The sequence below is a fragment of the Hermetia illucens genome, chromosome 3, assembly GCF_905115235.1.
Source record: "Hermetia illucens chromosome 3, iHerIll2.2.curated.20191125, whole genome shotgun sequence".
In the NCBI taxonomy this organism is placed as follows: domain Eukaryota; kingdom Metazoa; phylum Arthropoda; class Insecta; order Diptera; family Stratiomyidae; genus Hermetia; species Hermetia illucens.
The window spans coordinates 94,985,892-95,010,967 of NC_051851.1; the positions used below are offsets into that span (position 1 = coordinate 94,985,892).

Below are 25,076 nucleotides of genomic sequence, written 5' to 3' on the forward strand. Positions count from 1 at the left end.
TTACTATGTGAAATAAAAATGCGCCATAGCAACCAGTGATACAAACAATGTTTCCCGACAACATCACTTCAACATGTTTCGCAAATTGTCACTAATTATATTTTAAAATGACAATATTTCGAAATTCATGCGGCTCCTAATGCGATATGCAATCCACAAAGAGGTATTTAATAAGCGAACAATTCAACCCATTACTTATCTAATATTAATCAGAAATTTCATGAATATCATTTCTAAATATGAACACCTCATTAAAAGGACGCAAGCCGAACTGGACTTCTTTAAGGTATGTGATATTACATTATGAAGAGCTTCTTGGCTTCAACGCGTTGGCCGGTTTACAGATTTTTCATAAAAGTCTGTTGTTTCAGATAAAAGCAGAGTATGAAGATACAATCCAGTCACTTGAAAACTTAATCAAGGGTCTGTGCCATGAACTTCATAGGCAACTGGACAGAAACTGCAATATTCTTCTTAGTAATGACTGCTGCGGAAGCGTAGCAAGAAATGGAATTACTGGTAAGTGCGTTTGAAAGCTATTCATAAATATCCATAAATAATGCAAATTCGAACTCCCCAGATCGAGATAGAATACTAAACGAATGCAAACAAGCCGAAGAAATATTTCGTAATCTAAAATGTCAATTAGACAAATTTATGGGAAATAATGTGATTCTAGAAAAAGTTCTTGAAAATGCCAAATGCCTGGTAAATGATCGGCTAAATCGTGAAAAGATGGCACTGGAAAAAGTTCAAGAGGCTCTTACGATTGCTGAGTGTGCAATCGTTGAAAAAGAAGATGCTTTGAATCGTGAAAAGGCAATAAGGGAAGAGTGCAATCAACTAGCAACAACCATTGGACAAGTAATGGAGGATGCAGCACAGAAAGTTGAACGAAACGTTAATGATATCAAGAAGCAATATGAGCGTCAGATTAAACATCTTATCCATACTCAAAATGAGGTGAGATTCATTTTAGAATGTTTATTGAATTATTATTCTCTTTTAAGGTTTCGTGTCCTTGCACTAACATGTAGAGTATCTGCCAAGCTCCCCCTCTCCTTTCCATTCAGGACAAAACGGAAAATGATTTCACCTGAATCGCTAGAGACACTCCCTGCATGATGGTCCCTATCAGGATTTGTGACAGGTGACTGATTCCTTTATGTTGTCACTGAATTCATTCCTCAACGACCCTTTCGTGAATCACCTCACCTCAATTTTTGTAACTTTTTCAGTAAATCTTGACTTGCTGCGCTTTGGTATTCTGTAACCATTTGGAATAAATTCATTCTTGTTTCAAGTGCAAAAAGCGCGCCTCACTTACTAGATGATCCATTGGACCAACACCTGCAACAACCTACTGGTACAGTGGCTCGTCTGAGGTAGTAATGAAGATGTAAAGATGTTCCCCCGTAGCGTCACTAAGTGCCCAAAAGGCTATTCTTTCAAACACTAGTATTTCCCACCAAACTGGTGCTGCGTATAATAGGGTACGGCGAATAACTCCGCCTAAAAATAATCTGTCACTATATCCAGGGCTTTCAATATTGGACATCATCCATGTTAGGAATATGTTCACATTTGCCACTTTCACGCAGGCATATTTCAGTTGTTCATAGATATAATCAGCTTTAAAGTATCCTGTTTATTACGTTTTGTGATTAAGATCGCCTCCATCTTTTCTTCCATTAGGTTAAGCTAAACCGGCAATGACCTCATTTTTTAATACTCCAATGTGGTTAGATTTCTCGTGACAGTCACGGCCAAATCATCGGCAAAACCACAGGGACCCCTTGTATTTACATTGCTCTCGACAGAAGAGGATCCAATCATGAACTCTTTATCCTTCTATGGGGCATAATACTGCAAAGTTTGGTGCAAATCCCACCAGTATTTATAAAGTCATAATAGGTGAAATTCCTCCATTCGTATAAATCTGCTTCAACCCAAAACATAGAATATAAATATTGTTACGTAGTTGCTACATATTTAATATCGATACTTTCGTACTCGGACTGGCTTACGTGACAACCTGAACCATGGAAGAAACGATTTGTGCAATTTATCGACTTAAATATCATATGGTAAGTCGCCAGGAGTGGATGGACTTACAGCCGTATTAGAGGCGGCATGCAGTTCATCAACTTATACTCAAGGTTTGGTACCGCGAATCAATACTTAATTGGTATACCTTATTTCACCATACATAAAACAAGTCGAAATACCGGAACGGGATCCGGATAGATATTATCCTCACCCTAACCAAACAAACTACCTATTTCCGAATACTGTACATATATATGCACGTATATAAATTGATCGTACCCATATTTCCGATTTACATCATGCACAAAAGCATACATATGCACATATATAGCACGTATATTAAATACGGTTGGTTCAATGTACAAATATATGTATCTGAATTAGACACTATTTGCAACTTCATTAGAACGCATATACTATATACCTACATACACACAGGCCTTTTTTAATATTGTTATACAAATGACTAAAAAACTAAATTAAAAAAATTCTTTGAGACCCCATTCATAAGAACTCATTTCATTGTGGTATTGTGATGATGACGTCATACAGGTTGTAGAGTGCACGAAATTCACAAAAAATGGCAAAGTTTCACCCTTTATAACTTTGTTAAGAATTTCTTCAAACTTGACCAAATTGCGCATTATGTTATCCTTTACACCCATCCCAAATTTTGTACTTCTGGGATGGACATAAGGGGGGTTGCCGGGTAAATTTCTAAAATGTGGAAATAAACTATTATTAACTTTATTTGTGCAGATATCGGAACCGGATATATTTTGAGACCTATATTTCGTAGAGATGCACCGTTGTGTTTTTTTTTCAAATTTTTCGGTTGGATAGGTTCTGAGAACGAGACCTGTCACACTTTTTTGAGCCCCCATTCCCCTATGTTTCATCCGATATCAAATATAGAACCAGCTTCGAAAAGTACTAATTGAGCCCTTTCATTTAATACCCCACATGGCAACATTTTATGAAAAAAAATGTTGCACCCTCCATTCACATGTATGAGGAGCCCCCCTTAAACTTAACACAAAATGGCACCATTTGCTGTATGTAAAGGGAACAACAGATCACACGCTCTTACTAATTTTCGTGACAATCGGTCAAGCCATTTCCGAATAAATCGGGTGTGACAGACAGACAGACATCGACTCGATTCGAATAAGGTTTTTTTCCACAAAAAACCTTAAAAAGAGATGTCACTCAGTACAACAATTATGGAGGCGTTACCTTGCTGCATATATAATATCGTAAAAAGACGCTGCTTCACCAAGTTGCAACAATGTTTGGTATTCCCATCCACTAAAATTCCCCCATTTTTCCGCATATATCTGCGAGACCACCGTAAAATATTGCTTCGCAGGGAGGGCTCTGGTTTATATCAACACGATTACGTCACGTGTCCGGATGGCTCAAGGCGGTTAGAGCACTAGGCTGTCGTAGCAAAAGGTCGCGGTTCAAATCTCACTGGTCGCAGAGGGATTTGTTATCGTGACTGGATGTCGAATACCAGTCGACTCAGCTGTGAATGATTACCTGAGTCAAATCCGGGTATTAATCTTGGGCGAGCGCAATGCTGACCACATTGCCTCCTACAGTGTACTGTAGTGTACCGTTACGGTCTTCAATGAAATGCTCTAACTTCAAGGCCCTGATCCAATATAGATTGTTTCGCCAACGATTATTATTATTAAGTCACGCGTCCGTCGCGCTTTCCAAGCTCGATCCAGTTCCTGTAGCTTTTCGTCTATCGCAGTTATTATTGCGTTTACCGCGCTCCAATTTACTTCTCCTTCTCCTTCATAAGATTATGAGGTCCGATAAGTACGTTCAGGGCGCTTTCTTTCGCGTATGGCCTTTTTAAGGCTATTTCAAAGATTGCGGTAACCTTTCTCCGTCTGCCAGTATTCTAGATCCCCTCTTGTCTTTTGGCAAAGCCTCCTCGCTCGCTAATACGATGATCTCAACAGCGAAATTTCCTGGTTCTACCCGTAGTTTGATTTTCTACTGTGGCGGAAACGCCGTCACGGCATTGTAAAGCCTCGTGCCACGGATACCCGATGATAGACCTTTTCCAACGCCGCGACGACTTCCTTTTAAAGCCGCCGGGAATGTCACCATCTTCGAAGGTCCAGTGGACCTATGTGCAATTTGCACTAGAGTTCTTAACGATTTCTGAGTGCAATTGATTCTTTACACCCTTGAGACCAAACTCAGTAATTTCATATTTTTGTATATATTTAACAACTTGGAAATCACTTTTAGAACGTAAGAGTTTAAATTAATTACGAATGAAAAATCCACTAATTGGAACGAAAGAGTTTAAATTCAAAGGCTGCACCGCAAGACAACCGACTATCCAAAGATTAGAGACAGAAGAGAACGATCCGTCTCCATGTGGTTCTCATGGCACACTTTCCTCGCTAGTCCTCCACTCCCGTGGCGAGCTCTACAAAGTGGAAAGTTCCGCGCCATTTATTTGTTCGCATTCGCTGTGGTTTCTAGCATCCAACACCAAACTGTCTAATATCTCCTCATATTGCGTTAATGTTGCACTAGGAGGGGTGTCACAACTTTACATATGGACACCATTAATTTTTCCTTTACAAAGCCGGCTACCAGGAGTATCATTGTTTCTTGTATGGCCTGTGTTCCGCACGCCCATATCGCCGCATTTCCAGATTAGTCTTCCGTCCACGTAGCACTATCGTAATTTCGGTAAGGTTCGCAGATTACCGCCACACCCAGATTTGACCCTCGAACGGTTTGCGGGAACAGGTCTATCTAAGCATCTGAACCATCTATTGAGAGATACTTGCTCCCTAAGTTGGCGCACGACTCAACCTATCACTACTTTGCCCGCCGTAATCTGCTGATTAAACCGGCAAGCTAATGATATCAATATGTGTACCTCCACCCGCCTTTTTCATCAACGTTATTGTACTCTCCTCTATTCCGCTAATTGCATATTTATCTTAGACCAACACAGATATCCTCCGTGATGTAACCTCATCTAGGTCCTTGCACAGAATTACTATCTTTTGCTTTCCAGCGTTCACTTCTGCGTGCTCACCTAGCACCTTTCCACTTGGCCGTGAAAACCATCCGCCATCTTCTCACTGTATTTTTTGTTTAGCTTCAACATCAGATCCCCTTTCTATCTATGTACATGAAACGACCAACACTACCGCCCATGGTCTGATAATTCCGGATTAGCTTTGACTGAAGGGTACCGACGCAAGAGATATCTCGTTTCTTGGAAATTATTATTACTTCTGCAGGAATCTTCATTGCCTTTGTCCATTCTTTAGATTTACGAACTGTCGATTGTTCCTCTGTTGTCAATGTTGATACCTTAATCGAAGAACTACCAGCTTTCTTTAGCGGAAAGGGTTTCTCTTATTGGCCATCCCTACTCTGTTTCCCCCCATTCTCATTTACCTTATGTTGAGGAGGTTTAACCGGCGTTTCTCGTGTGATTTTGCCATATGATTCTGGGGCATTTTTCTTCTGCTGCTGCCTTAATATAGGATACTTCGCGTCTCTTTGATGAACCCACATAATTCATTTAAGTATTCTCCTAGTGAAAGAAACGCTGTTCTAGTTTGCTTCTGCGTTCGTCTTTTACAACATTTGAGGACTATCTCGATTCCTTTCCGAGTCCCGCGACGAATCTCGGCTTCCGAGGGGTAATATGGGTGGTGACCTTGCAAGCTTCTAGCTATTAGGAAAAAGATCCGGTGTGGACCTCACTTCCATTCCACTGTTATATCTTGTGGCATTAGATACCAAAGTAGCCAAGTTAAGCATAAGCATGCCCATGCGCGTACACTTCCTGATGCGTACATGCGCATTCCCATAACGCAGCCGCTCTTATCCGCCCATATGTCCAAAATATCATAGGCCCCTTTGGTTTCACTCCAGGCAAATCAGCAACAGATCATTTTTTCTCTCTTCGCCACTCAATCAAAAAAAAACTATATATAGAATATAGTCATCAGTTGCACCATCATTTCATCAACTTCAAGGCTGCCTGTGATAGCATAGTCATGATGATATTTTACAAGGCCATGACCCAGAGGAAAGCAGAAGCATCACTATCGGAAACTTTCACCCTCCACCAAGGAGATGTTCCATTCTTTTTAATTTGGCCCTGAAGAAGTGATTCGCGACGCTGAGGTGAATACCTTAGATGCTATCCAAGTCCACCCAACTGCTGCTGCTATACTGACGATATTGATATAACGAAAAGGATAACCCGGGACGTAAAAACTTCCTTCATCTATATCAAGCAGGCAGTGCGAAATTTTGCAAATTAATAAAGCAGCACAACAACTGTAAGAAAGGAGACTACAACTTTGAAATCATTGAAAGTTTGTGGAGACTGCAAGGAAAAGTTCCGTAGGAAAACTGTGAAGGCCAGCATATTACAATGGCATACCGTACCATCCACAAGAGCATCGAGATGGTGTAGCGCCCCTTTCACCGCATCAGCCGCTCATTATCGTGAATAAGAAGCCTACCCTTAACGTCCCTCAGCTCACAATTCTGTATACGGTAGCGAAATCGTAACTATTTCGCAAGCTTCTCCCGCACCAACGCATTGATGGAATTCCTCATATCACGTAATCGTACACATACGTACACTGCGCTAAACTTCATATACCTTCCCACGGCAACGGAGCTTGCACTCATCAGTGGAGCTCTCAGTACCTTATGTTCATCCATCTGTTTCCACGGTATTATAGGTTTCTTTTGAAACATGGCTGACAACTTCATCCGCACTAGAGATAGAGACGCATTCGATAGTGGTCCAGTGCTAATCAATATTCCCGAGTGGGTTGTTTAGAGTTTGTTTCATTCGCACAGGATGAAAGTGGTGCTTTTGCTAGGTAACATGTCGATCGCGAAAACGGCCCGTAGTGAATTTAAGGGGCCCACTCTCTATTCCCCTGATATCACACGCTATAGCAACATGCAAGATTATGACATCTTTTGTTAACACACATTGAAAAGACAAGTGGATCTAATATCATATATCCATACATTGCCGGTCAATCGAATCCGAACAAGCATTATGTCAGGCCTTGCGCTCGAACATTGTGCCATCGATGAAGAGAAAGTGAAAGTTGCAAAGTCTACAAAGCTTGCATCTTTATTGTTACGGTCATCCACACCACGCCCCATCCCATATCAGAACAAGTTCTTGTCGAAACCCACTTTTGCGTTCATATTACCTATCACGATCACGATGTCACCTTTAAGAAGCCTCTACTGAACTGTGTATAATTGCCTATGGCAAGAATCCCTCTCCTCTATATCGGAACACGTCGGGGGGAATCGTCGCCACGTGCTCGAGGAGGGCGATCAGACCCAAGTCTACATGGGAAGTGCCTCTTGCCATGAAGTCTCCCCGAAGCGTGGAGTTGCGTTGTACAACTTGGGTGCCGCACTTTTTAGTTTAGTATATATATATAATAAAGACTGATTTACGGGCGGGTTGTTCAGTTTATGCCGTCCGGTCAGTAAGATTGTTCTCCCACTGTCTAATAACTGTTGGATCTTGTACCCGGCTGGTGGGAACCATAGGGGATCGACATTTTTCTACCCTGCGAATAGCCTCGGACGCAGAATGTAAGCGAAATAAGCAGCTACCAGTCCTTATCTCTTTCGAAGCCATTTCAATGCCTCTCTTATTACGCAAATCCTGAAGACAACTTCTAAATCTACTGTTGAAAGCGATATTATTTATCCGATTGGTGGTACGTTGATATACTGGTCTACTGTGCCGCCAATGACATGGTAGCAAAAATTCACAATCCTCTCTGGCGGCCATTGTATTACCTAAGACCCTGTTTCCTTATCTCATCATCATCATCATCAACGGCACAACAACCAGTATCCGGTCTAGGCCTACCTTAACAAGGAACTCCAGACATCCTTAAAAGCTGTCTGGCGTCCCGACCTACGCCATCGCTCCATCTCAGGCAGGGTCTGCCCCGTCTTCTTTTTCTTCCATAGATATTGCCCTTATAGACTACCAACAGTTTTTCCATCGCTTGACGCACAGAGAAAATCTGATCTGTTGCTGATTTGCCTGGAGTGAAGCCTCTTTGGTATGGATCAATGATAGTCTGGGCATTTGGGGCTATCCGGCCTAGCAAGATAGCGGAGAATATCTTATAGATGGTACTCAGCAACGTCATACCTCTATAATTGCTGCACTGCGTGATATCTCCCTTTTATGTATGGATAGATAATGCCTCTTTGCTAGTCATCAGGCATTGATTCGCTGTCTCACACCTTGAGCACAAGTTGATAAACCACTTGGTGTAATTGGTCGCCTCCATATTTAACTATTTCGGCTGTAATTCCATCGGCTCCTGGCGACTTATGATTTTTAAGCCGATAAATTGCACGGACTGTTTCTTCTATCCTCGGTTGTGGGAGTATTTGTCCGTCGTCTTCAGTTGTCCGGACCTCCAACTCGCCGATGTTTTGGTTGTTCAGTAGTTCCTTAGCTCATGTCCGCAAAGCAAAGCAAAGTGTGCGCCTTCGCATTCACATAATCCATTATGATCGTAATGTCACCTGCCTCTTTTCGGCTGTCTTGACCTGCTCATAGAACATTTAATTCTACTTCATATCAAAAGTCACCGTTGGTGCGTAGCACTGTACAATTGTAATTTCCCTTAATCTAGATTGAAATATCACAGCCAATATCCATCGAGCATCAGATTCACGCCTGCTCCGGATACGATTTTTGCAACAAAATAATACAGTGCTGCAAGAGGGAGATCAATACTTTTCAAAGACCATCATCTCACTTTGCTTAATCTCAAAATGTCCAACCGATATCACCGGAATGTTAGCCCTGGTTGGAGACAAAGCGAGCATTCTCGGCGTTATGAATACCATTGCCGAGTACCGTACGCACATTTCACAACTTGGGTGCGATGAAAATTGGAAGAGGTCGTACCATATTGTCGCAAACCATTTAATGCCCTATGAACAGTGTTTTTCATAAAAAGTACGGCCTACCCCAACAAAAGCTTAGTGCTCTATAGAAGTCTAATTAGACCCAGGCTTGAATACGCGGCTTCTGTGGAGATTTAGCCAAATCCACTCCAACAAATGCCATATTCGCCATTACGGCAAAACATACAGCCAAGCACCGAAGTATAGTACTCGCTGCAAAAGAAATCATTCCATTGAAGTCCTTCAACCTCGCATCTGAAAATTAATACTGCTTCCGAGCTTTTGAAAATATTTTCCATCAAGTCATCAAAAGACCAGATCTATCACAATCTAAACCAAATTGGAAGAAATTTGTGAAGGACCTCACAAATTTTGGTGTCTCCTCCTTGGCACTAAGATAGGCGGCGCTGATGTGCACTCTGTGTTAAGAAAATGTTTATCTGCAATTTCGGCGAAGTACCAGTTCCAACTGTAGAATTTGCAGTCGCCAACCAAAATCTACCTGAAGTTTCCACTTTAACCGACAGTTACGAGCATGCAAAGCATTTCCACTAATTATCTGGTAGCGGAAGTCCACTCCGTCATTGACAATTTTCACCTGGAGGAAGCTCAGTTTACCGTATTTAGACTTCTAGTCCCAGTGATGTTCGTTTTACGAACGGAGCACGATAACAGAAGAGTCAGAGTTAGTGCTCTTACAAACGCCCAGCTGTCGAACTGAAAATATTGTATTTACAAAGAAGATCATGGATGCCTAGGATGAAAAATATCAGTACTGCTTCAGGAGAAAAGGAAAGTTTTTCCCCAACATCATCCCCCAACCCTCTCCTTTCTCCTCTTTACTCGACTTAACACCCAAAACCATAAGATAAGGTGATCACACTATTTTCCACTGCAATAAATACCAGCACGGCCGCTCTCGGTACCCGTTCTTCAAAGAGCAGAAATGTCTAACTGGCTTTTTCAATGGAATGAAAAATGAAAACATTTTAAAACTAACACCAGCATTGACGCCACAAGCGTTGACATTCTCACCGCACAGAACCATATATTTCTATAGCGTGAAAATTCTGAATCAAGCGCTAACAATATCGATTATCCCCTTTTCAGCTAAAAAAGCAAATAGAACTGCACAAAGGACAGATAGACACAGCAGAAAAACGGAATATGATACTGGAACAAAAATTGAGAGAAATGATTCACCGGAATTCCAACCTCGATACAGATCTCCAAGTCGCTTCGCAGGCCATAGTAAGTACGACCTCCAACTCCAGCATTTAATATTTTCATTAACATGTATCTAACAAGGTTGAAATGGAATTGAAACTTAAGGCGATTGAGAATCTACTGGACCAAGATCAAAGAACAAATAGGTAAAGTACTATGAACATTTTTGGGATGTCAGCGAATGATCTTGACTTTTTTGCTGATTTTTTTTTATTCCCGGCAAGCGAGTTTTTTTATTTTTCGATAATATTTCATTGTGACACAATGAACGGAAATAAACTTTAATTGACATTCAGCACATCACCCTTTCCGCAAGTTTTCAACTAATAGGTTGGTTGTTTTCAGGATAAGTGAGGAAATTCAACAAGAAATTCGAGATTTTCTCTTGAATAATAAACAAATCAAAGAAAGGTAGTAGGTTTGGTTTGAATATTTCGTTGTTTGTAAAATCAATAAGGACTTTGTTTGAAGATGGAGATTTGCCATTGAAGACGTCACGCTCAAACTGCGAAACGAAATCAAGAACCTTCAAAAGGAGAACACTTCGTACAAGGCTGAAATTCAGAACCTCAGGATTAAATTACTCAATAAAAACAAATAAAACCCATCATTTTTAAACGAATGCGATTTTGTTTTATTATTAGCATGAGCCGCAGTAAATATTTTTATGTATCTTTACGACCTGGGAATAAACTAGGAAACCAGTACGTGGGCGCACTATTCGAGTCTGGGCAATCGACCCAAGCTAAGCCCTCACCAACAATTTTATCGATAGCTTGCTGAGTCCGGAATTCCGTCCATCTGAGAGGAAAATATCATCAAGAATTTGCTCTAAATTGTATTCTAAAGAAGTGTTCTCACCCCAATTGTTTCATTAGCAAATCTACTGTAACAGAGCCCTGTTCTTGGTTTGATGCCACTCCAAGAATTGATGATTCCTCTCGACTCAACTCCCCTGGGATAGATTGCACCATATATTTTCCTTTGCCAACAGGATAGACTACGAACCTGCAAAGGAAACAGTGGGGAATTATATAACATTCTCTCTATTCGTAAAACGAAAATACGATCTCCAAAACTTTTTCAAATACGAACCCATTTCCAAATATTTTCAATTTCTTAGCTGCTATCAAAATATCATCCTCGGTAATTTCTTGATGTATAGACTTTTGTCCTCTTGCTGCAATAAGCTTTCGCCTTAATTCACTCAATTCCATAATACCTCCTACAATAAAGTGTATCTTAATCAATTTGATACGTTTTGGATTTTTGAAAGTTTTTGCACCTGTACTAGGGTTGGAAGCCAAACAAACTTCGACAACCTGGACGCCTAATTCATAGTAGAAATCGCCCATACCAAGAACACTCCAGAATCCTTTCCCAGAAGCAAGTGGATCCACTCCAATAGCAGCGCACATCTCCTGAAACTGTCGTCGAAATTGGGCGTTCTTCCTGATATCTTGTTTGTGTTTAACTGCAAACTCCTCAAGTTTCTCCCTGAATATTTCCATGTGTTTCGTCATTTGAACAAATTGGGAATCTTCTATGAGACTCCCTTTGTCCTTATATTTTTGGGTCTCTAACTGCTGCTGTTGAATTGCGCCGAGTCCAGCTCTTCGCCTCATTTTTTCAAATTAGCTGACTTCTATCGAATTGACTGTACAATAGTAGACAACCTAGGGAGTAATGAAATATTGCAATTGATTACACTAGGCGACAAGGAAATTTTCTTTCCAATAAAGATATGACGGTCTTAACCCTTAAACCTCGATGATAGATATTTTCGACCTACACGATTTCTATTAATATCTATGCATATTAATTTAGCTGAAGCAAAAAGTTCAATTGATTTAAAGCTTTGATTATTTCTAAAATTTTTGATATGCACATATAATATATATATAAGACCATATGCATAAGGCATCCACACTCTGGTTTTCTACGAAACTCTGCTCCAATTATTATTATTTTCGAGTTTCAAAATTTCGACAGATTCGGATTTTACCTAATACTAGCATTAAGTGCCAAGCATTTAGGCTCGGACGATCCTACCTACTTAAAAACTAAAGGGGCGCTGGTGGTGGTGGCTGGTGGTAGGTCAATGGGAGAATCCGCCGAGAACTCCCCGCAACATCGAGCACCATGCAGAATGGTGTACTTCTGCATAGTTTGAACCAAACTGTGCGAAAGTTCCAGGACATCAAGGGAAGCCGTGGGAGATTTAGGTACAATACCTGTAGATGACAATATTATGAGAACTACAACCACCCGCTCGAGACGCCAAATTGTGGTTCATAGTTTACCTTCTTCTCCACGTATTTCCGTTCAATGTGGCTGTTATGGGGGATAGTAACATTAATAATATACGCAGAGCGATCCGTCTAGTCAACTAACAGCACATCAGATTTGTTATATGGAATATGGTGATCAGTCAGAACTTGCCGATCCCAATACATGCTGTAAGCAGAACTATCAAGTACTACTTGTGGCTCATATCGGTAAACCGGACATGTTCTCGAGATCAGGACATGCTTGTATGCAAGGTTTTGATGGATAACCTTACATACAGCATTATGCCTGGTGATGTATTTCGTTCCGGCCTCCGATATCACGAGGCAGGTTCATCCGCTCCACAGCAGAGTTTGGATGATGCATTCGGAATTTGGACATAGTTAAAAAAGTTAGATATTGTCTTCTATTTGTAGTTAAGTCTAAAATTGATAGACCAGTAGCTTACTCCAAACTACAATTTTATTTTATTATGTATATATATATTTCGGGAGCAACTTACTCCCTTCTTCAGTACAAAGCTTTATACTGAAGAAGGGAGTAAGTTGTAATAAAATAAAATTGTAGTTTGGAGTAAGCTACTGGTCTATCAATTTTGGACATAGTTGTTCGTATCCGCCGTTGGACTTTTTCCAGATCGGTCTTCGTCCACGGCAATATTCCGAATGCATAAGCCAGTGAAGTAATAACGAATATATTTATATATATTATTTTATTCTTCTCCGAAAGATGCGATTTCAGTACCAGCTTCACACGTTGCAGGAATTCGGACAGCAGGGCATCCTTCAGATCACCAACTCAAGCATGGGTTCCTTGCAGAATTCCTAGGTACTTGTAGAAGTCTGTCTTGGTCATAGCTTCGATGTGGAGGTCATCAATGCTATGTCCCGCATGCGGCTCGTGATGACCTTTGGGGATGAATTCGACACTTGTCTAATCCAAACTCCATCCGAATATCACCGCCCAACATGTCTATTTTTCGCAACAGACTTCTAAGATGGTCGTCAGTACCAGCATACAGCTTGATGTCGTCTAAGTACATCAAGTATGTCAGTTCGCACTTAGCACGTAGGTCATATTTAATTACAGAACCATGCCCTCTCAGGTTCAGTGCCATGCGAAACCAAAGGGGACTCAACGAAACCCCTTTATAGTATTAGCGCCCTCAAATGTACGCACTGATAAGGTGGTATGCCACCCTCCCATGACTGTCGCCAAAAACTTTATTAATTTCGGATCAATGGGATACAGATGTAGGACATCGGTCAGTCAGATATGCGGGAGTTCCTGCACTTTCCTCGCCTACCTCCTGAGACCCTGTGGTGGCGTATTCAGACTGAAGCTATCCATCCTCCTTTCACAACATTCAATGCTGTGCAAGTGATAAGCTTACAGTGACAGCACAGCATAAAGACGAACAAGAATCACCATGACGACCGTGATTGGAACCTGGAGCAACAGAATCGACTAGTGTTCGGAGAGATCAGAAGGACAATATAACTGAACAAGATATCTTTAGCAGAGGGCCAGATCTCCCAACAACAGCACAACCAAACGAAAAAAATAGAAGCCTCTACGCAGCAACAACTCACAGAAGGCTCAGATGCCTAATGGGATAAAGTTCTTGTATCCTTAGGGATGCTGAAATATCAGTATGGATATAATAAGCTGTTCGGATTCCGAAATTTGAGGACGGAATGGAAACGAAAACTTCAAGAGTCCAGAAATCGACATCGAATTGCAACGCCATAGAAATAGAAGAAGATATAGGTTCGGTGGAAAAAAATATACACCCCGCTTTTGAATGTACGGAGACCGCCCCCCCCCCCCCAACATTTTTCAAAATCCATTTGGAAAGCAGCAAGCTCTCGAAAATCTTTGGCAATAAGGAAAGTAGCGATATGAGATGATTTCGTGCAATTCCCTTCTTTTGGAATAAGGGTAACTTTGACAAATTTCAGTTACATGGAGGCTGGCACTGATTATGAAGAAGCGCCTGTCAGTGAGAGGTAAGGCTTGATGACCGCGCACCAACTGCTGCGCGAATTGAAGCAATTGGGTGGTGACAAAATCGGTTCAGAGTTCCTTCAATCTTCGTTACTGCAAAGATTCCCGGAGAGCACACATCCTGGTATGTGCCAATTCTGGACACGTCGCCTTCCACTGCCAGTAAGATTCAAGATATCCACGCGCGGCCCGTCGCTGGCGAGGTGTCGTATGACACATCAGTCCATGTGGTCTAGATACTGCAGATAGTCAACGAAGCTGGTTGATCCTTTGTATTCGGGAGGTAGGATTAGATCACGATCCTCCTCTCGAAAAGGGCGATTTGGTATTATATTGTCAGGACTCTCGACAATCGTCGGACAATACCGACAGTTCGCAGAAAAAGCCACTAAATGTACAAGCTCCTGTAATTTTTCACCAAAAACTAGACTTGCCGAAGGCTCTGGCATTGGCTATTCGAAACGCAGCACCGCGTCACCTAACAATTTATGACCCCTTCCAGTCCCAAAGCCTAATTGGTACAGTCTCGGTTCTTCTAACAACCCGGAAATACCGCTTAACACGCAGCAGCAAATTTCTCGTTGATCAAGTCCCCCCTTCTTTTTCGAAGTTAGGCAAACTCCTTGGATCCACAGACCACCGAACAACCGCTTAGAACCCCCAGTCCAATGTGATGCTACTTGGCTTCCGAACAGCCAATCGCGAGGAATTTGCTGCACACCTCGGAGATCGGGTATATGAGCAGAACATGAGATTCCCCAGCGACCCTTTGCTCCTCTTACTAAATATTGAGTCGACAACAGCTAACAAATATACGCTAGACATCACAAATGAAGTGAATTGAAGTTAGAGAAAGGATCATAAAGATAGGTTCCTAGTAAGGTTGAGTTGTTGTCTAGATGAGTACTGCCCACTGACAGTATTAAATATTCGACAGCATGGGTTCATCGAATCCATAAACAGTTTGATGCTGATATTCTTTATACAAAGGTGTATGTCTAATGTATTTCAGTTTCAAGGCAATCAGCATTAATTGCACCAGTTATTATAACAAAGGTACAGCAGGCTGAGATTAATGCTTTTTGGATGAAAGAGCCATTTAATTTATGAAATCAAGCCGATACTGTCGCCCGTAGCCTGGGTTCTAGATAATGAAGGCAAATACCCAAGTAATAAACCAACTTGTTTATTATTCGTGGACAGGATTCTGTCATGTTGCGTATTAAAGCGCATTTCACATTTCGCTGTCTAGAACTATACCAAGGCCAATAACATGACCAACTCTGTTCAGTACCACGTAGTTGAATTCTTGTGTGAAAAACTTATCGCATTGCAATTATTAGCATTAACTCAAGACCACATTAACTGCGGATAGTATGGTATATCTTGAGGCGTTCCAGAAGACACGAAATCTTTCTTAGTTCGATCAAAAAGATAGAATTGAAGCCAAATGAGTAAGGAACCCAATATACCAAAGTTATTTAATTTCCCCTATAGATCATGGTGATCAAAGGGTAGTATAGGTCCCGGGGCGAAACATGGATTGGTACTCACGATGGAGCATAAAACCTGGGAGACGCCTGCTGAACCAACTAACACCAACAGCTCTACTACCAAACCCTATCTCCACCTCCACGTGGTGACCGCTGGGAGCTTTTTCTTAACGAAAAGCTGTAGACGGAGAAGGATGAAGGCGAGTCTCCCGCGCCTAAAAACGGGACAAATGTACCAACTGGTCTTCCAGGTTTGTCGTTGGGTAGGGCTGACAACCCTACATGGAAAACCACTCGTTACGAAGCCACAACAGGAGCCTCGGACTGGACTGATAGTACAACGAAGAACCTGGCAACGACAGAGCAATAAGGATTTGCGCATTTTCTCATGGAACATACGCTCCCTGTACAGAGATGGAGCTGCTAAGCTAGCCGATACCCCGTCCCAATATAGCGCTGATGTAACTGCGTTGCAGGTGATGCGTTTGACAGGGACCGGTTTCCTGAAGAAGAGTCACTACACCATATATTATAGTGGCTATCCAGTAAACCATGTGCTCGAAATGGTTGTTGGAAGTACCCGGTTTGCGCGGAAAGGCATCCACAAACAAACGTGGGTCTCTCCAGATGGGACCACTTTCAACCAAATTAACCACGTGCTGATCGAACGCCGCCAACTCTCAGCCTTGATAACTGTCAGAACATATAGGGAGGCCAATATAGACTCGGATCACTATCTCGTTGGCATGGTGATCCGAGCTCGAATAACAACACCACCCAGAATCTAAGTCGAAAAATTTCTTTGGATCTTTGATGATTTTTTCACCCATTCAGTTAACATATGGCTCACATGTTTGGTAGAATTTTCCATTAATATTTATTCTGCATATTTACTTTATTTTGTGGTGAATTCCCTGGCAATCGTTTATTTTGTAGCAATTTTCTTAATAGCTTTATGGAGCTTATTTCGTTAATTCCTCCCGTTAATTCCCAGGATGTTTCAAATTACTATCAAGCCAGGGTATTGACCATTTATCCCATTACTTTATCTTTGGCATATAAATACTGATGGCGTGGAAGATTAATATTACTATATTAAGGATGCTACAGGACCATCTGGATCTACATTCATCTCTATGCTGTTCAAAAAATTTCTAGTGCTCTCATAGCAAGCGTTTAAAAAGTCGTGTATAATTTCGTTACTGTACGGATAAGGGGAATGTTCATGGAAGAGAGTTCAACTGTTCGGAGTAATGGCGAGAGTTAGAGAAAATGTCAGCGTCAATAGTTGGAGCTAGCAGCATATATATTGATAAACATTAGATTTAACTACACACCGCTTTGATTTGGAGTTAGAATAATTTACTGTAAATCGTTGCCATAAAATGCACTGATGAAATTAAAGTCAATAGGGTCAAGAAAGTTTACTCGGAGGAAGTGGTTATCATTTTCATCGGCAATGACCTTGATATTCGGGCGATTGAAGAGATTGTGTCAGTTACTTCATTATAAGTAGCTTCGAATGCATTTGTATTCGGAAAAGTTACTATCTCGGTATTTACACAAGTGAATACGAATACGGTTGTATTCTCACGTTCGAAAGTCGAAGTTCCTAGCGAAAACCAAAAGCAGTATTACTCCTTATGAGGAAGTTTCCTTAGGTAAAGTGAACCAACTTTTTCGGAACGCTAAATCTTGCCACTTTAATGTCCTTGCTATCACCGAGACTTAGTTGAATGATTTGTATAAACAGGAACTAATCCTCGATAGTACCACTATTGGTCTATTTGAAGAGCTGACCGTAATTAAGCTAACACTTGTGTTTCCAGGGAAGATTGTTTTGCATACAAATTTGCAAGAGCCCTCTTAGGCAAATATTACCTCTCCCGATAGTATTGTCTGCACTCCCTCCCGTTCAGCCGAAGCCAGCGTTGATCATATTTGTATTCGTAAATTTGAACACGAATAAACTCATACGATGATTTTCTATGAATGCAAATACGAATGCTTTCGTATTCGAAAACGATATTTACACAAGTGAATTCGAATACGACTGTATTCTCACGTCCGAAAGTGAATAGAAACGTTTTCGTATTTACGAGTACGAATTCTGTTGGATGAATACCTGTATTCCCAAGTGTAAATATTATTTTTCTTTTGTATTGAAATGGTAGTTATCTCCTGCATGGCGAATATTAGCGCCTTAATGATTTGTCAATATTGTACTTGTTGAAGAGATATTGTGCTTGTCGCGGAGAAGTCCATCAAAGCACCTGGCTATTTCCCAAAAATTATCGCAAATCGATTAGCTAAAATATCATCTTTTTCTGTATTTAAGTTACTAAGGGCTCAGTGATGTTTTCTTATATAGTCCTAAGCACGTTTTCCGTATTTTGCCAATCTAGACAGATAAAGTGCTCTGTAAAGAATATCTGTCTCTTGAAACACGTAGACACTCTCCATGTAGCCTACACTGGCAGAAATTTGGTTTATTGTCAGGCAACACTTGTAACTCATCATTACATTAATTGTAGGAAATTAATTGCAGGAAAAATGAAGACAGTCACAAAGTGAAACAGTTGACTAATAACACGTCTAATTGAGTTTTACAAGATTATACGCTTTAATGGTACACAATGTTTCATAAATTGTTAAGAAATTAGGTCACTACTTCTACGAACTTATACCATACAGAATAACACAGTGATTGTATAGGGAGGGGGTCAGTAGTTGATTAGCTTGCACTCTGCAATAACTCGCAAGAAAATGGCGTCCATAGTGCAGCGGTCACTTTCATAGATAACTAATTAATTTCAACAATTAATCATCATTATTGACATATCAATTTTTGAGTTAAACTTATGCACGGAATTCATACATATAATTATTTATAACTCATGAGTGAGTCGACTCATCACGACTCGGCGAGATGTGATTCGACTCAGTTGATAGCTCAATATGGAATGAAGCAACTTTAATATTGTTAGATATACTACGCAATGTCGTCCGTCTCGTTGCTCTCTATGGTTCTGAGTGTTGGCCGACTATAAAAGACAATGAACGGTGTCTTGCGATAATGGGAACGTAGATGTTGCGTTGGACTAGTGGTGTGACACGTTTTGATCACATCCGATCGTGGAAAAATTGCGAGAGAGGCGTCTTCGATGGTATGGTCACGCCATTCACGCTAACGAGATGAATTCTTTTGCAAAATTGGTCTGAACATCGAAGTCGATGGTAAACGACTAAAAGGCAGGCCGAAACAATGGTGAGATTAATATGGTGTATATGAGAAAGTACAGAGTTAACAGAAACATATTCATAAAATAACGTGAAATTGATGTTAATGAGTACATCTGTGAAAACGCATAATACAACAGTTTAGTGAAAGTGAAGCGTAGATTCTTATGCACAAGGATAAATCGAAGATAAAGTGGATATCTAGAAGTAAATGTATGAAAATGTCCGGCTCCTGCAGTGGTAGTTAACAGTTCTTTGCAAGGCGAGATATTCTAGCTGATCATACAATTCTAAAAACGAAAATATGTATTTATTCTTTTCCTATTTTTGAATAATATCTGTTGCTTGCCGAATTTCTTAGGAATTAAATTCTAAAGATTATTTTTTTGTGATTCGACAATTTTAATTTCATATGTATATGTAGAAAAGTCGGAACGTGCTTATAACTAACATATAATTAAAGACTATCATTATATACAGGCTTTTGACATCATCCTTATCGCTCATTCAATATACACAGTCCGTCCGTCCTTCCGTCCCCATCATTATAATTCGCTTGAGATGCCCAAAGAACTCGGCGGAATGTTGAAAAAAATGTATTAAAATAATAGAAGAAGTACATACAAGTCGGGAAACCGGAAGTTGCACGCTTCGAGTATGAAAGGGAAAGGTGAAGCGACAACTTTGAACTACTTCAACTTTGCTAATAATAGTGTGAAACTCGGCAGGATCATGCTTTATATTATAGCATATGTTACCACAAAATTTGATGATTATAGGATGAACTTAAGGGGGGTTTTACAGTCAATTACTAAAAATTATAGTAATATACTATTGTCCGGATAGCTGAGCGGTTAGAACACAAAGCTGTCGTACGGCTGTGAATGAGTACCTGAGTCAAATCAGGGTAATAATCTCGGGCGAGCGCAATGCTGACCACATTGCCTCCTACAGTGTATTGTAGTGTACCGGGCGGTATAGTTGTAACTTGATTATTTTTTCAGATGTTTTGGTTGGATAGGTTCTGAGAATGGGTTCGTGAAAGAAATGACCACTTTCCAGGCCGAGCCCCTCCCCGCTTAGGCATTAAATATATACACTGATACTGAAATACTGATTGAATTCTATTTCTATATTTAATATGATGGAAATACTCTAAGTATCATGTAACTGTCGTACATACAAGATATCTTGAATGTCTTAGCATAAGAGGGTTCAGACTTCCCCATGCCGGACGTGCTGCTAGGAAAAGCTGGGAACAAGTCTAAAGACAGATGTCGGAGCCTAAATGCTGCTAAATACACCAAACTTTTCCTCTCGGAACGAAGCAAACATAGTACAGCGAAATTTATTCTGGTGGCATTGGTTGGCATTCTGATTGGTCATAATTCACGCGCTGGGCAGAGTAGAAATTCTACAAAATGAAACGTGTCCATCCGTAATGAAGAGGCAGATTCCACGGAATATTTTTTCTCCGCCTAGGGACGTATCTGACATCAAATTTCAGATGCTAATGTAATCCCGCTGCAGCGGGTAGCATCAAATCCACTGGCGGAAATACTACGCTGCATAGACAAATCTGGAATATTCCATTAGAGTTGTGAGTCGAATACGACCGACCACTACGGTTTGAGTGGCCAGAGGCTATAGCTCTCCCCCGCCTCATATACACACATGTCTTCTCGAGGTCCTGAACGCCAATGGTGGCAACATCCGTTATTAAACATAATAATAATTATTGAGGTGAATAAACTTGAAAAGCAGTAGAAGGGCTCCGGTTCCCATCGCACACTAAGAGGCGAAACTCGAAACCGAATGAAAAAGAGCATCGGACTGGAAGGACAATTGAAGCGAAATTCGACGCTCTCCTAAAACAATTAACAATTAACAAGTAAAACAAATTGATGTCGGGCCCTTTAGTGCTTACCGCAGTGCTCGTATCATCAGCATCGGCAACAACAGCGGCGATGGAATCAACGTCACATATAGGTCGATTTGCCCAATTTAGGCAGTCAAAATTATTTTAGAATGTATTTTGACTATGCATCATATATTTATATGGAATTTATTACTTTTTGGAAAATGAATGTATTTTCAGGCAAAAAATTAATTAAAATTTAAAAATGGATTAAAAAAGTGATTACAATTTTAAGGAACAAAAATATATTCGTATAAAATTTGACGAAACTTCATTATTTCATTATAAATCTTGGTCCGTGTCTAGAATATCGAATTCGGTATTTGGATCAGCTGGTAGTAACATTTTTATTGTTTCAAGGCACAATGATCTTGATTCGGTCCTTTTTTATTTGATTCATGTTTGATCTGATCTTCATCATAATGTATTGTGTATATCAAGATTGCATTCCTACTTGGAGAACTGTATCACATAGTTTTCGCGGTATAAACGAAAGTGCCTCTTCTGACAATTGTCCTATGGGCAAAAAGATACTTTCAATTATAGTCGTGGTAAAACTTATTGGAGGCCATCCATCGAATTGTTGGACGTCTATTCTATCATGATTTGAGATTTTTTTCAGTGAAACATCTCTATATTAAAATTAATTTTTGTTCTCTCGATCGCTAATTGAGTATTTTCAAGGAATGTTCGACTAGCGTTATCATTATTTGTGCAATTTAGTTCGAAATCTTTCCTGGTTATGTAGAAATTCTAATTCTTTTTCTTCAGCTTCCTAAAATAATATTGTCGTTTGGATGGGTGAAGTGACCGACACCGTACGAGCAATCAGATTGGCCACCTTGCTGTCAACGCTAGAATTAGGAGTAACCAAAGAAGCGCTAACATCGGCCTCGACAGGGATCACCAGCTGATAATCGCTTACGTTCGCTTGCTGTTGCGTCCGTCACTTCTCGCACAGTTGGAGAGCTACGAACCTCCAAGTTCAACATCGACCGCTTGCATGATGAGCCGTTCATGTCCCAAAGTGGCGACTTAAGATCTGACTGCGGAATCGTGGAAGCGGATCGGTGAGAGTGATGATGTGATGTGTTCGAAGTCCGATACCATGTGAACTCCCGGGAAGTTCTACTTAGTGTGCACCTTGACAAAAGGGAATTTTTTGTTGAGTTGGTCAGGGAAGCGGAAGATTCCACAGAATGCAATGATTTGAAAGTGTATTTCGCATCACAAAAGAACTTGCATGTGATCGTCAACATTTCGATGGTCATCCAGAAGACGAGACGAAAAAATGGAAGGACTTGACCACGATTCTTAACCGTACCACATCCCGTGAAGTTTCGCCTGTTTTAGATGAAATGACTAGTGACCGTAATATGCAGATACGGACTGTTCCTGCAAGCAGGAGGGAGGGGTCAATAACTCGACGGTTTCCTGGCTGCACCTGCAGTTTCTGTAAATTTCCTACTTCCACTCCTGGGAATCTAAAACCTTTTCCAGGGAGTGGAAGAAGAGCATGGTCGTTAAAATTCCAAAGAACGGAACCAATTTTGAATATGACAATTGGAGGGGTATCTGGGTGCTCCCTACCGTCGCAAAAATAATAACTAAAATAATCCTGGAATGTATCAAGGAACATCCCGAAGACTTGAACGACAAATAGGAAGTTGGTTTCCCTTCCGGATCCTTCTGCATTCAACACATCACCAAGGATCATTTTGGAGCAGTATACGGAATATAGATCTTCGCGCTACTCTTCATCGATTTCGAGAAAACGGCGACAGCGTCAACAGAGAGTGTCGCTATTGTAATCTACGGGAAGGGCAGGACACTCCGGGTAGATTAATAGCTAATATCAGAGCGACAAATGATGACGCAAAATGTTGGGTGGTGCACAGAGGTAAAATTTCAGATGAATTGGAGGCCCAGAACAGAGTCCGGCAGATATTCGTTCTTCTTCTTAACGGTGACGTTCTTCGTGCTTTAACCAGAGAATGTGGAAGAGTTTAATGGACTATGACACCTTTCCTCAAATATATCTACCACGCACATGACATCTGTTTGCATTCTCACCGAGGCCAAATGGCTCTGAATTTGAAAAGAAAGGCATGTAGAGTTGGACTAAATGTAAACACACAAAACTAAGGTTCTCAGTAAGACTGGTCATTGCACTTTACCCTAACTGCATTAATGGTTAGAACATCGAAGGAAGCATAGTTTCTACTGATGATGACACCGAATCGGAAGTCGCTCGACGCTAGATCGCTCGGAAGCTCCAAGCAATCGTAAACACCCATTTGCCATGTATCAGCGGACTACGCTGTACCAATACAATTTCAAACGAAGAACTCGATCGGTGCACAGGCCTGTCACCCATACGCGATGTGGCAGCGGATAGGTCACACAATAAGGAGGGACAACAATTGTAGTGCCACCTACTTGCGCTAGCAATTCTAGCGATATTTGTTTTCTTTGCATGGTGTTCTCCTCGTGGATCGTGAGAACCGCAATTCTTCATTGTGGTAATTGGGTTTCTGCAAATTCCGCAGTAATAACACCTACATATACAGCTTGAAATTAACGGAGTGCATAATAAACTTTCATTATTCTCGTAATTCGGTTTTACACCTAAAACACAGCCATCACTTCTTGGTGCTGCACCGAGGAAACACAACAGTTACCTTTACATTCTGGGCGTTGCCCCGGAAAAAATAGGTTATTACCATCGTCATTGCGCCAAAGACCAAAGAAACATAGGCTCTAGCTTGACGTTGTGCCTACATAATACTTTCCGGTAGTGGTAAATTAACCGCTACCTTGCCCGGCAAAGAACAAAGTCAATGCGGATTTTCGATTATTTCCCAGTACAAAATCTTAACAAAAAAATCTAACGTAACGAATATGTCAAGCATTAATTTCGGGGAAAAAATAATAAAATAATATTTACTTTGAGTGTCATATGTGGCCATTTATTTTAATAAATGCCCTTAACCTGTAAGATAAGTTTTAGGTTTGCTTTACTTGCCTAAGAGTTTGTAAACGTATTGTATGGTCAAAAATAAAGCAATTTTTGAAAAACAAGCAGACCCAATCTACATGGTATTTTTAGCCACGCACAACCAGGCACCCTTTTAGCTACCTCGTACCATACGCGATCACAATCAGTCCCGCTTAGAAATTCGATTTGCTGCTCCTGTATGAAGTCCTCTTAGGGATGAGTTGTGGTTTTGTTGCAGAGATCAGTTTTCATTTTAATTTTCTTCATTTTGTAACATTTATTAGTGTTGGGATTTCCGTCAGGTTTCATGTAAGAATGTATTGCCCTATAAATTACACGGCATTACAGGAAATAAACTGTTATTGTCAGAGCATTTCAATGTCTGGTCTTATGGACTAAGATATCATCGGGGGTGTGGAACCGACAAAATTCACCCCCTTGTATGAAGACAATCTTAAAGTCTACATAAAGGGAGTTGCTACTGTGTTAGATTTTTCCTGCCGCAAGCAGGAGATGATTTGGTTATTAACTAGGAGAGTACTAAAACCATAATAAAATGACCCTTTTAATGATTTGTGAATCACTAACAATAAAAAAGCTTCAAGGCGGTACTTTGCAACTAAATGATGGCAATATAAGAATTGACACGAAGTACTGACTTACTTTTAGGCTTCAAATCGTGACTTCTCGGCTAGGAAATTAAAACTGTGACTAGCTCGTCAATTATTGTTTACCAAATCCCTGACGTAAACAATGCAAGTTTCACAAATCCTCAACAACCACCCACAACGCTACCACGGTAAATATGTCACTCTTGTGACTGCTGTCATATGTACGTGCTGTCAAAAAATGACCTCTCCGTTGAAATCGA

At 40.7% G+C, this 25,076-nt stretch overlaps 2 protein-coding genes across 3 annotated transcripts; one reads left to right on the forward strand and one right to left on the reverse strand.

Annotated features, from left to right (window-relative positions):
* Positions 1-4: 4 nt before the first annotated feature.
* Positions 5-10,882, forward strand: LOC119652709 (sodium channel and clathrin linker 1-like). Of its 2 annotated transcripts, none has more exons than XM_038056990.1 (8): positions 5-163; positions 214-286; positions 372-519; positions 581-963; positions 10,144-10,284; positions 10,342-10,406; positions 10,606-10,671; positions 10,732-10,882. In XM_038056990.1, the coding sequence occupies exons 1-8, from the start codon at positions 147-149 to the stop codon at positions 10,859-10,861; spliced, it is 1,023 nt and encodes a 340-aa protein (XP_037912918.1). In that variant the 5' UTR covers positions 5-146; the 3' UTR covers positions 10,862-10,882. The 2 variants fall into 2 exon arrangements, with proteins under 2 accessions (XP_037912918.1, XP_037912919.1); XM_038056991.1 differs by having other exon boundaries at positions 259-286.
* Positions 10,871-25,030, reverse strand: LOC119652710 (vacuolar-sorting protein SNF8). The gene is made up of 5 exons (XM_038056992.1): positions 24,869-25,030; positions 11,546-11,936; positions 11,356-11,485; positions 11,122-11,268; positions 10,871-11,061 (listed from the first exon to the last, which is right to left on the reverse strand). The coding sequence occupies exons 2-5, from the start codon at positions 11,883-11,885 to the stop codon at positions 10,926-10,928; spliced, it is 753 nt and encodes a 250-aa protein (XP_037912920.1). The 5' UTR covers positions 11,886-11,936; positions 24,869-25,030; the 3' UTR covers positions 10,871-10,925.
* Between the last annotated feature and the right edge of the window lie 46 nt (positions 25,031-25,076).

Coding starts and splice junctions, on each gene's coding strand:
- LOC119652710 (XM_038056992.1), bottom strand. CDS start 11,885: ATGAGGCGAAGAGCTGGACTCGGCGCAATTCAACAGCAGCAGTTAGAG. Junction 11,486..11,545: donor GGCTTCCAACCCTAGTACAG/GTGCAAAAACTT, acceptor ACTTTATTGTAG/GAGGTATTATGGAATTGAGT. Junction 11,062..11,121: donor TTGCTAATGAAACAATTGGG/GTGAGAACACTT, acceptor TTTTCCTCTCAG/ATGGACGGAATTCCGGACTC.
- LOC119652709 (XM_038056990.1), top strand. Junction 287..371: donor CCGAACTGGACTTCTTTAAG/GTATGTGATATT, acceptor CTGTTGTTTCAG/ATAAAAGCAGAGTATGAAGA. Junction 964..10,143: donor TTATCCATACTCAAAATGAG/GTGAGATTCATT, acceptor TCCCCTTTTCAG/CTAAAAAAGCAAATAGAACT.